The sequence below is a fragment of the Pteropus vampyrus genome, unplaced genomic scaffold, assembly GCF_000151845.1.
Source record: "Pteropus vampyrus isolate Shadow unplaced genomic scaffold, Pvam_2.0 Scaffold180, whole genome shotgun sequence".
In the NCBI taxonomy this organism is placed as follows: Eukaryota; Metazoa; Chordata; class Mammalia; order Chiroptera; family Pteropodidae; genus Pteropus; species Pteropus vampyrus.
The window spans coordinates 651,712-664,766 of record NW_011888961.1 but is presented as its reverse complement, the minus strand read 5'-3'; the positions used below and the strand labels follow the sequence as shown (position 1 = coordinate 664,766).

The following is a 13,055-nucleotide window of genomic DNA, read 5'->3' as shown; positions in this document are numbered from 1 at the left end:
TGTTTAATGACATGTATCCACTGTTACAATATCATATGGAGTAGTGCACACGGAGAGGTTTCACTGCCCTAAAATTCATCTCTGTGCCACCTGTTCATCCCTTTCCGCCTCTAACTCCTGGCAACCACTGATCTTTTTACTGTCTCCATAGTTTTGCCTTTTCCAAAACGTTATGTAATTGGGATCACATAGTAGGCAGCCTTTTCAGATTGGCTTCTTTCACCTAGTAATGTACATTTAAGCTTCCTCCATGTCATTTTGTAGCTTGATATCTCATATCTTTTTAGTGCTAAATAATATCCATTATCTAGATGTACCACAGCTTGTTTATCCAGTCACCTACTAAAGGACATCTTGGTCACTTCAAATTTTGGCAATTATGAATAAAGCTGCTACAAACATCTATGCACAGGTGTTTGTATGGACATCAATTTTCATCCCCTTTGGGTAAATACCAAGGACCTCAATTGCTACATCATATGATAAGAGTATGTTTAGTTTTGTAAGAAATCCCCAAACTGTCTTCAGTATGGCTGTAACCTCAGTGTTATGTTACGTTTCCACCAGCAGTAAATGAGAATTCTTGTTGCTCCATATCCTCACCAGCATTTGGTATTATCAGTATTTGGTATTTGGGACATTCTAATAGGTGTGTAGTGGTATCTCATTATGGTTTAAATTTGCATCTCTCTGATGACATATGTTGTGGATCATCTATTCATAATCTTCTTTGCCATCTATGTATCTTCTTTGGTGAGGTGTCTGTTAAGATCTTTGGCCCACTTTTTAATCATTTTTTTTTAATTGTTGAGTTTTAAAAGTTCATTACATACACACACACACACACACACACACACACACATATATGTATATATTGGATATATGCGTATATATATATGTATATATATGATAACAGTTCTTGATCAGATGTGTCTTTTGCAAATATTTTCTCTTACACTGTGTTTTGGCTTCTCATTCTCTTTACACCTTTTTTTTTTTCAATTTCTTAATTTATCAATCTTTGTGTAAGAATAGAAATAACTTTCAGTCAACTTTCTTCACTTAACTCATAAATGTAGCTTTAAAATGCCCTAAACAGATACAATTAAGTTTTTTTCAAATCTATGGCCATGTCACCCTGAACAAGCCCAATTCCATCTGATCTCGAAAGCTAAGCAGGGTCGGGCCTGGTTAGTACTTGGATGGGAGACCACCTAGGAAGACCAGGTGCTGTAGGCGTAAAAAATAAAAAACAAGGGATTGTAAGTTGACCAGGTCCTTGCAATCTGTGAGATCAACCAAGAGTTGCCTCATCTAAAAAAAAGTTTTTTAATGAAAAAAAAATGTCTTCAAACACCTGAAACTATATAAAAATTTAGTACTTCCCTGTCTTTCAAATATTGCAACTGACTGACACACAGGCTTATAAGGACTGGTAAGCACTTTCCAAACTTTCTAATCATATAACTAAATCTTCTTAAGCACTTAGACTTATTAGCCATGAAAATCTAATAATTTAAAATTATTAATATAGATCAAGTCATCTTATACCTTTGAATATGATTTGCACTCAAATTATGTTATGCTTTTCAAATAAGAATCATGTGTATTATCAGATAAGCATTTAGATTCAAGTCACAAGACTAATTGTCAGATTTTTTGCTTTGTGTCTAACATTACCTTCAGTTTTAAACTTTTAAGAATAAACACGTTGATTGTCACAAGATTACATGTCTTATTCATAAATTTAACAAAAAAGCATTGATACTGTACTCGTTCACTAGAACTGCTGTAACAAAGTACTACAAATTGGGTGGCTTAAGCAACAGAAATTTATTCCCACGCGGTTCCAGAGCCTAGAAGTCAGAGGCAAGATTGCATTCTTCTGAGGGCTGTGGGGAGAATCTGTTTCACGCCTCTCTCCTGTTTTCTGGTGGTCCCCTGGCCATTATTGGTGTTCCTTGGATTGCGCATGTATCACCCTGATTTCCCTCTTCTTCTTGACGTGGTATTTTCCGTGTGTGTGTCTGTCTGTCTGTCTCTTCACATGTTCTTTTAGAAGGACGTCATTCATTACTAGATTCAGGGGCCCATCCTACTCCAGTATGACCTTATCTTAACTAATTACATTTGCAATGATCCTGTGTCCAAATAAGGTCACATTCTAAGGAGTCAGGACTTTAACATGAATTTCGGGAGGCACACATTCAACCCACAATCAATACTGTAGATTCGATTGACTTCAATACCTCTATTCTTATGTTTTCCTAGAGTTGTGAGCTAAGGCTGAAAGTTCAGAGTCATCTTCGAGAGAGAGAGAATTTAAGACTTTGTCTGGGACCTAGGTCCTGCATGTCTCTAGGACAGGGTCTCTCAATCTTGACACTATGTACATTTGAAGCTGGATAATTCTTTGTTGGGGGTGGGGGGCTGTCCTATGCATTGTGGGAGCTTTAGCTGCATTTCTGGCCACAACCCACTAGATGCCAGTAACACCCCAGCCCCATCTGTGACAACAAAAACTGTCTCCAGCCATTGCCAAATGACCCCTCAAGGCAAAGTGGTCCCCGATTGAGAAACGCTTTTCCAGTATGATTGATTCAAACCACAGATCTGAATATATTCTCAGAGCTGTGGTTTGAATCATCGGGAAACCATAAACCATATGTTCACTATTTCCTTGGATTCAACCAATCTCCATACCTTATGAATGAATTCTGCATTCTTTTTATAACTCCAGGCTCAAAGGCTATAGTTTTAAACTCATTATATCAGTAACACCCATATCAAGAAAAAAATATTTTTTAATTAAATTAAACATGAAATAGGATCAGAGCCATCAATTACTATTGCACTTGAATGTTCACAGAATCTCTTTTAGAATCTATACAAAACTCTCTCATTTTCTCCTTAAAAAACTGCTTTTCCTCAAGTGTCAGAATTCAAGCCCATGGGGACATATTCTTATTTTCAGGATTGTTTTCAGTCTGATATTATAATATGTTCAGGTATAATTATTCATCTTAAATTACATATCTATTTGTTTGAGGATATAGTCTATTTAGTTTATCATTTAAAAAACATAATTCGATAATATTATTTTCTATCTTTTTATTACAAAGGTGCACTGTTTGGGTTAGATCGTGAATTATGGTGGGCTCAACTAAGGAAATGTTCCATTTTACCTTTGGAGCAAGTTACACATTGAGGCTGACAAAGCCAACAAGGAGGAAGGTGTTTTGTATTACAGCACTATACTGCATGTCCCAAAGTCACTTACAAAGACACTTTTTGAATATAATGTTTTGTAAATCAGATATATCCTATATTTTATAATGAGCTATAAGGTGACATATTCATTCTACTTTCCCTGGACACCACGATATTCATAATCTACCATAAAAAGCATACTTATTCATTCATTACGCAGACCTTGAGTCATCGCCAAACATGAGAAAGCAATGGGCTAGATATTAAACAGGGCCTTTGGACCAGCCGTAGATCTTTATCTTCAGGATCTTTAAGTTCAGAAGCAGAAATGTTGTTTTTTACATTAGAAACTATAACAACAATGAGATACCACTACACGCCTATTAGAATGAGCAAGATTCAAAACACTGACACCCAATGCTGGTGAGGATTCATTCAACAAATATATTTATATATTTATTTAACATACATGTTATATATGAATGAATAAATACCCCTGAAGATATTTTTCATCTCCAGCATTTATCTTGACTCAGAATGTTGGAGTGAGTAAAATAATCATTTTTTGTTAAGTATAGGTGCCGGGCTAAAATAAATGCAGCAAAATAAGAAAACAATAAAGGATTTTATCTTTCCTGTTCTTCACTGTACCATTTAGGATTTTGTGATTAAAAAAAAAAAAAAAAAAGCAATTACTGTAAACTCTAGGCTTTAGTCCAAAGTTCTCATGCCTAGTCTTAAACCACGCATGTCTTTTGATTTTAGTGCTGGGATCTTTGGAGTTTTCTTCTTTAACTATCCTTTCTCCACACGTACAACCTCTCTTTTAAGATGACCTCAAGAAAGATGCACATATGGAAACAACCACATTAAGTTCCGAAGTTAAGTTTCACATGGAGAGATTTCTCTGTGGCCTAATGAATTAGATATTTCTGCTGCCCTGAGGGGAGCTCCTCATTTCTACTTTGTATTCATATTTGCATTCATAAAATATTTTTAGCACTCCCTGGGTAACAGGCACCATGCTCACCTCTGAAGATAAAATCGCAAGCCCCTGCTTCTCTGGAACCTTGCCTACCTGGGTCCTTAGTCTGACGTCAAAGTCTGCAGGGTGACCGTCTTATTCTAGAGCCTAAGGATTCTTCCCCAGGTTGTTCCCAGCTGCAGTCACTGCTCTACTCGACAGAAGAATGATGCTAACATTTCTGTGCTGTCTTTCAGCAACTCGGAAGTATATACAGTATTCTCGCTGCCATCTTGAATGTGGGAAACATTGAGTTTTCTTCTGTGGCAACTGAATTCCAGACTGACAAGAGCCACATTCCCAATCATGCTGCGCTGGAGAACTGTGAGTTCTGTTCTCTTCCATTCACAACTGAACTCTTAAAGAGAGTCGAATGACATACTGTTTGTGTCACATAAGGATAATTGCATGATATACATTTTTATTTGTATATTTTTTCTAATTTATACTTGCTCAGCAACAACATGAGATGTTTTAGGGTAATTTTCATCGGGCCAAATGCCAACCCATCCTGGGCTGGACCTGTCCCAGGTCCTTGTTATTTCCATCCCACTGTCTCTGGAACCAGCTTGGCAATGCAGCAGAACAAATGTCTGAGATTAGCATGTAATGATTGGCGTGGACCTGGAAACCTGTCCTAATTTTTCATGTATTAAAAAAACTTAATTGGCACATAAGATATTAGATTATCAGAAGTGGAAGGAATAACCAGAAGACTCCAAAGATAAGATTCAAATCTCACCATCTGATCATAATTAGGAGAATTATCAACAGCTAACAGAATGAATTACAATAAAGGCATGTTGTAGGTATGAATATACTTAGAAATAACCAAACTATGATGAATAATTATCATTAAAGACTAAATAATGTTTATTTGGCCATCAAGTTCTACCAAATTTAGCAAAGAAATATGTAACTGAAAGGGACTATGGTAAAAGGTATATGAATGTCAGGATAGGTTTATGTTCTTTGGGTTGAATATGAATGTCTTTTTCTGTTCTTTTATACTGCAGAAGGTACATAAAATACATTCATTTGGGTATATCCCTAAAGTCTACGTTACCTTCCAATTAATTTTTACATTTTGAAAATGTGTATATAGTAATGGTATCCAAATTATGCTATCTATTCACTATGTCTTAAATTACTTAACATAATTCAGTGAAATCATGTTGGCACCACATAACAAACACTCGCATGTACAGACATTTCACTCTGTCAGCCACTTTGCTTTGTGCCATGCTATATTTTATAGCAGCCCACAGTTGGCCAGTAGAGATAGATAGTGACAAATGGTCAAGATTATTAAACAATAACTGAATTTTACATTACAAAATATTCACATATTGATTTCATGGTGTTTGAAGAAGGTCAGTTAAGACATTTTTATTCTCTGGGAAGTTACTTCACTGCTATAATATCTTCTAACAATAGATCTGTTTCTTTTTTAGCTGCTTCTTTGCTTTGCATTCAGCCAGATGAGCTACAAGAAGCTCTCACCTCCCACTGTGTGGTCACTAGAGGAGAAACCATTATACAACCCAATACTGTAGAAAAAGCTACTGATGTCAGAGATGCTCTGGCTAAAACTTTATATGGCCGTCTCTTTAGCTGGATAGTCAATCGCATTAACAACTTGTTGAAGGATGACACATCACCAAGGTAAAAATTTTTATAGAAACACTTTTTCCCAAGTGTCAGATGATGTCAATCTATTTTATATTTTTTTAAGTTAAATTTATTGGGGTGACATTGGTTAATAAAATCATATAGGTTTTAAGTGTTCAAAATTCAATAATACATCATATGTATATTGCGTTACGTGTTCACCACCCAAAGTTAAATTTCCATCTGTCACCATATTTTGACCCCCTTTACTCTTATCAACCTCCCCTGCTCAGAGTCCCTTTGAAGATGTTTCTAATTGGTATCATTTAATTTATGAAAGTTATATTTTAGTAGATCTGCTTTATTTCCTAATAGTACCACTTCACTGTGCGCTGTAGCTAAAAATTCTTTTAATTGTTGGAACATAAAAAACTATAGCAACATAAATAAACATAATAGAAAGTGAATTTTTAAGGTGACCTCTTCCTATCAATTTATATGTCTTTTAATTAGAAGGTGTACTGTGAAGTATATACCATTTTACACTTGTATAAAATGTCAATTCGGCAGTTTTAGTTTTTGTTTCAAGGATTTGAATTAAATCTTGAAGGCAAAGGAAAACTTTTTCTTATACTTTAGCTCTTGCTATAATTCCGTAAAGGTAGGTGTTCTGGCCTCCACTGACATTTGGTTCAGAAATGCTCCAAATAACTAGTAAATGGAAGGTCCAGGATATGAAGAATGGTGTTATCTGAGCATAACTCTATGCCTACCTGGTACCTCATCTTAGAAATAAAGATGCCAGGGATTGCACAAGATTTAAGTCCTTACATTTACATATGAAGTTTTGCTATGCCATAAATTATACAATCTTTAGAAATCTGTATATTAAAAAAAAGATGGACATCTATCTTTAGATCACCTCGTCCATGCTTGCTTACTAAACATAAAAGACCGTTTTATACACATTTCAGGCATGCAAGTCATTGTTATTTTTCCACTATATTCACACCACACCATATTATTATCCAGTCAAAATTATCCACTCAGAATTGCTTCTTTACTTCATAGCAACTGTACCATCTGACTGGATCTGCCAATCACAATCCAATTTGCATATTAAAATTTAATGGTGAAATAGTTTGTATGTTCATGTGTGGCCACCTATATGATGCCAAGCTTTCAGATGAAAATGAAAAAATTCAAAAAATTTTTAACATCTATATCTTCCACAGAATGTAAGATTGCTATTCAGAAATTTGCCTCATTTCGTTAGTTATCATCTGCATGTTTGGCACCAAATGGTACCTAGAAGAGTACGACTTCTCAACGGGTGATCTTTTGAAAATTCCTCTATAGCCGACCTGCTACATGGCGACTTCCCTTCCCATACACTAGTGAAAACTATCCAAATCTTAGACTTTTAAATTTTTTTACAAAAAGTTTAAAATATTAAAACGAGGCCATCATAATCATTTAGTTCAAACTGTTCTAGATTTACACTAAGATTTTGGAGAGCCCGACTTCTGTGTCAGGCTTTGCCACCAACTGGTTGTGTGGCCTTGGGCAAGTTCCCGCATTTCTCTTGTGTCTCTTCCTCCTCAGCTATTAAATGAGGGCATGGAATGACAAGTCAGTGGTCTTAATTGTTGGTAAGTATCTTGGAGCCTTTTAAGAACCTCTTGAAAATAATGTCCTTCACTCCAAAATAAAAAAAAAAAAATGTATATATTGACACATATCCACCAAAATATTGCACACGATTGTGATTTCAGACCATCGAAGGCCATTAACAGATCCTAGTTTGAGAATCCTTGAATGAGATTATCTCTTAGGTCCTCCCCTTAACATATTATTATACAAGTTGAATATTTATGTCTGTGAGACTCTTTGGGATAAATAGATGCTAAAAGAATAATCATTTTGACTGAAGCAGCATAAATGTTAACTTAATCACTTTGCCTCGTATAACCACATAAAATTACACTTACTACTCAAAAGAGGAACTTTCAATAGGATAGCTTTCCTTTTGTCAGTCTCGTCACATATTCAAAGTGTTCTGTATCTCTGTGTTCTAAATTCAGTCAATTCCTCCCATTATGGAGAGCATCCTTCTTCAGTTCCTAGCATGCAGTTGCCAGCTGTCATTTACAAATCACTGCCTCACGCAACACTAAGAGTAACATAGTTATGTAAATGGTAAACACCAAGAGAAATATTTGTACTTCCCTTTTTAAATTCACATGAAAAGAACTTGGCAATGCATGCATTCCTTGCGGGAAGGACAAACTTTTGGGCCACATATCTAACCTTTAGCGAACTGAGGTAACCATTCTGGAGGAACATGAAAGAATGCATTTGGAATATGTAATTATAAAATAATATTTAATTGTATTTTAAAATATTTAATTATAAAATCAATCCACATATATTTATATCTTCCTTCAGGTTACCATTTCTTCTATATTAAAAAATTGAGTGAATGACCCAATAATAAATAAGGATTCTTAAAAATAATTAAAATATTTTTAGCAAGATGTTTTAATTGTTGTCCTAAAATTAAAGACTACATATACTCTTTGACAGAATTTGTGCTTTTCCGATATGGTTTTTACTGAACATATTTTTGCTGTGTTCTGAGTGCTTAGCCGGGTTTTCCTTATGAATCATTAATCGCTCAGAGCTGTGATCTTCTAGTAAACCCATAGGAAAGAAGTTTCTTTTGTTCAAGTATGTAAGATAGTATAGGAACGGTTTCCGTAGTGCAAAAAAAATATTGACCATCTACATATTAAAATCGATGCTCCGTAATTTATGTTTATGTTCTATAAAGGAAACTGTTTAAATTAAAACTTTCACTCTTAAGTATGTATGCTTAGTAGTTTCTTAGCTAAATCAAAACATGTTTCCTGAGATGCCCTGCTTTACGTTACCTCTTAAGAAAATAAACAGGGTACTCACTTCAGCAGCACACATACTAAAATTGGAACAGTACAGAGAAGATTAGCATAGCCCCTGCGCAAGGGTGACACACAATTTGTGAAGTGTTCCATATTAAAAAGGAAGGAAGGAAACAGGACTCCAAAATAATGCCTCTCTAATTTTCCAGTGGGAATGGTGATGAACTGAGCATTGGCATTCTGGATATATTTGGCTTTGAAAATTTCAAAAAAAATTCCTTTGAGCAGCTGTGCATTAACATTGCAAATGAACAAATTCAGTATTATTTCAATCAACACGTGTTCGCATGGGAACAGGTAAGTCTGTATATACTATAAAGATGCATGCATGTGTATGTTATAATCAGAATTATACTAATGAAACAGGACCTAAATCATAGGTTTAAAGCCTTAAACATTTAATAAAGACAAAAAGGGAATTTTTCCTCCATTCCCATAGTAAAAACAAAAACAGACCAAAAAACTAATATGAATTAAGTGTGTCTTGATATGTGATGTTGATTGCACCCTTCTCCAAAACTTAGCAAGCCCGAGCCCTTGCAGAGAAAGAAGTTGCCTTTGGAAATTTAAGTAAAAAGATGCATCCAGCTGTTTCTCTTTCTGCAGACTGCATTGCTGAAATTCTGTTTGAAATTTAAATATCCATCTAAAATGCGTTAAACTTCAGAATTCCAGTAACTAGGCAACAACACAAGATAATGGGTTTGATGCAAATGCCATGAAACGGTAATTTTGTCAGGGTACAATGTGTAATTTATGATTCAGCTTCAAAAATATCCTTCCTTAGAGAAAAATCAGGGACTTACTTGAATTGCATTTGGCAGAACTGTAGTAATAAGACTACTTAAAATACTTTATCAAGTCTAAAAGAAATAGTCATAGTCAATATGTCATTTGTCTCCTTTAAATAACATTAAATTGGTTTGTGTTTACTGATTACAACTGGAGTTTTTATTTAAATTTGAGATAAATTAGAAGTACATGAACTTTTTTTGATTTAAAATATTTAGGCTTATTGAGAATTAACTTTGAAATTGCATTTTGAAAACAGTGGTCACAAAAGAAAATGCTTAGATCTTTATATGTCTTAGACCAAAAAAAAAGGACATAAATTTAAGATTTTATCTGTGTTTTCCCAGCTCGTACCTACCACAGGATCTTGTTCTGTCAAATATTTACTGTCTCTCTCTCTCTCCCTCCACCCATTCTTGCCCGCTTTTCCATTCCTCTCCATTAGTGCCGTCCCTTAGCCTCCTATTATGAAATGATAAAATCTCTTTAAAATCTTTCAAAATAAAAACCCTTCTCCACCTGGCTTGTCTCTGTAGCCGTGGTCCTCTCTCTTCCCTTCACAGCCAAGCTCCTTGAAAACCTATTCCCAATATTCATTGCATTGCATTGATTTCTTCCCCACCAGGTGCAATGAGTCCCCGGCATCTGGCTCTGACCTCTCCACTCCACCAGAACTACGCTTCCTAATCTCATCGGTCATTAGTATCAGAAACATTTTAGTCACCACATTATTAGCCTTTCTGTAATTTTCAACCCTGTTAACACATTTCCGTTTCGGGAAAACCCCTCCTTTCGCATCCCTATAGCCATCTTTCTGTTTAGCTTCCTCTTTGATGGTTTCTTTACTCTTCCTGCACCATCCCCTAAAACAACGGTTCTCAACCCTGGATGCATTTTAGAATCTCTTGGGGATCTTTGTAAAATTCCAATGCCCAGACCCTGCCCCAGACCAATTAAATCAGATCTCTTGAAATAAGACCCCGGCACCAATATTTTTTAAGCTTCCCAGTGTAGTCCAGTGTTTAGCCAATGTTGAGAATTACTGGCCTAAATGCCAGCTCCCCAAAAGAATTTGATCTTTGACCATCCTTTCATACTCACTAGGCGAGATGATTTCTTTCCATTATTTCAGCCATCCTCTCCAAACAAGTGATGTCCAAGCCCTCATCTTCAACCCACCCATCTGTCTGAACTCCTGGCCTCCACTTAGGACAGCTTCCAGAACTTTATCCAGAATAGAACATATCATCTCTCCCTCTCACTGTCTTCTTTCTCAGTGAATGGCCTCTCCATCCACTTTCTCGACCCAAAAATGTTATATTTCATTTCTCATTACTGAAATCCATAAAATCAGTGATACTTGTTCATCTCCCTCCTCTGTGCTCCAATAAATATATTTTACAGAGCAATCTGGTTTATATTTTTGCCTTTCTCACTAGGATATAAATACCCTGAGGTCAAAGATTGTGTCTTAATTTTTTTCTCTTTTTTATCTTCAGAGCCCAGCATATAGCAAGTGCTCAATAAATATTTATTAAATTAAGGTCATCTTGCTTAATTGCCTCACAGTGCTCACAGAATCCATTCTAGCCAGAGACTGAAACAAGTAAATTTTTTTGGTTTGGACTTTTTGATAGAGATTTATTAGCATTACCTGCTTCATAGAACCAGGTGCATTTTCCTGTATTTCCCATCTGGTTATTTAACAGCTTCTGTTGGTATACCTCTGTTATTTTTCTCTTCTGAGAGTTGAGGTGAGAACCTAGTGTTATTGGAATTAGCCTTTAAAACAATATGCAGAACTTTCTTTCAATAATTACTTGCTTATCACTTTTTACGGAATGTTACAATTTGCAATTCACTTTGATCGATGGTCTTGAATTTCATCTATGATGCTAATGCTCCTAATTCTTTTGTCTTTGGGTTTGCTACAAGTGAAACTGTTCTATAAGGCCCTTTTCAAATATCCTTGAGTGGCTTTTAAGACAAAACAACTCAAAATTGCCCCCACCCCAAAAGATTAAAAATTTAACTAGGATCCAGGATTATACAAAGCACTTTGAAGAATTAAGAACATTCTCAATCCTTTTAAGAGCCTTCCTAAGGTGACAACCCAAGAACCCCTGCTTCATAACATTAAGGACCAAGTATCGGCAGCTGAGTGTTTGGGGATGAATGTGTGATCTGGTAGACACAGGATTAGTCAGTGATTCTCTTGATTTTAACATGAAGGTGCACGTTTGTTTTCTGGGTTTTTTTTTTACTGTCACTTCCCTGTGAAGGCAAGAAATGTAACTGATCGATGCTACCTGTAGCTGTATGTATTACACAGATAAATAGAGAACACTTACACTAATTTATATAAATGAGAAACAGCTAGCAAGCCAAATCATTGATTAAAGTCATGGTCACACTTTTTTTGGCCAAATATAATCACAGGTTTGACCTCACATAGAGCTCCTTTGTTTAATAACGGCATTGTTTCTTATCAGTAAGACATACTGTTCTTCATTCCACGGACATACAAATGATCTGGCCAATCTGAGCAAGACAGAAGCTGAGGCAGCACCTTCCCTGATGAAACAACTTCTGGTCTCACTTAAACCAACAAACATCTTTATTGACAGTCCTACAACATTGGAACAAAAATATAGGATTGCTGAAAGCATTTCCTTATTCAGCTGAAGCTCAGTTTACATATAGTTTACACTGGGACACTCTAGCACAGCTGGTTTCATGAAGGTATTTTGAATGTCACTTTCCTGTTACTTTCCATTAAAACAATAATCATAGATGACAGAAAAACATTTTTAATGAGTTTATGACAGTGACCTAATCCACAGTTTGCTGGGTAGATAGTTTCCTGTTTCTTGGAATGGTGGCCTCCAGCTTATCATTACTTTGAACATGTTTTTAAATCCTGGAACCCCATTTTCAACTTGCCATCAGCTCTGCCTCCTTTTTCCTTATCACCTATTTTTCTAGGAACATAAATTGTATCCCTCAGAATCTCAACACCCAACTGAGAACATCCAGAACTTGTGTCCTTTTTTTCTCCTTATTATCTAGATATTTAGAATATCAAAGACAGCTGGTCTATGGTCGCATTATTTTTCTACTGTGTATATAGTTCCTGAAATTTTTCTGGTGTTTGATATTTCATAATATTTGAAACTTGCATACTTTTCCAGCACGAGAACAACCATTTTATATGTACTGAATTTAATAAAATTTAAAGTGATAATTTGCATCTGAAAACCATAGTTTGAACATTAGATGATACTCTAGGTCCCCGCCGTGTAAATAAACAATGAGGAGTATAGTTGTAATCTTTTAAAATAACAAACTCAAACTCTTCTAAATGAGTTGCAACTGAAAAAGTATGTAATTTTTCTCTCAATATTATTCACTCCACAAATAGAGTATTCCTATTCCAGCCTTCCCTGTTACATTCATGT

At 35.5% G+C, this 13,055-nt stretch overlaps 1 protein-coding gene, 1 non-coding gene and 1 pseudogene across 2 annotated transcripts in view; all 3 read left to right on the top strand.

Moving 5' to 3' along the window:
* The window catches only part of MYO3A (myosin IIIA), a 179,249-nt gene that overhangs the window by 99,742 nt on the left and 66,452 nt on the right, over window positions 1-13,055 (top strand). Inside the window, exons 15-17 of the mRNA XM_011371026.2 lie at window positions 4,432-4,558; window positions 5,689-5,899; window positions 8,955-9,102. Coding sequence (XP_011369328.1) covers window positions 4,432-4,558; window positions 5,689-5,899; window positions 8,955-9,102 — 486 coding nt within the window. The remainder of the gene's footprint in view (window positions 1-4,431; window positions 4,559-5,688; window positions 5,900-8,954; window positions 9,103-13,055) is intronic.
* Window positions 1,121-1,239, top strand: LOC111746239 (annotated as a pseudogene).
* LOC111746258 lies at window positions 8,799-8,904 on the top strand. Its single transcript, XR_002783029.1, has one exon. It is a non-coding gene; the product is annotated as a U6 spliceosomal RNA (small nuclear RNA).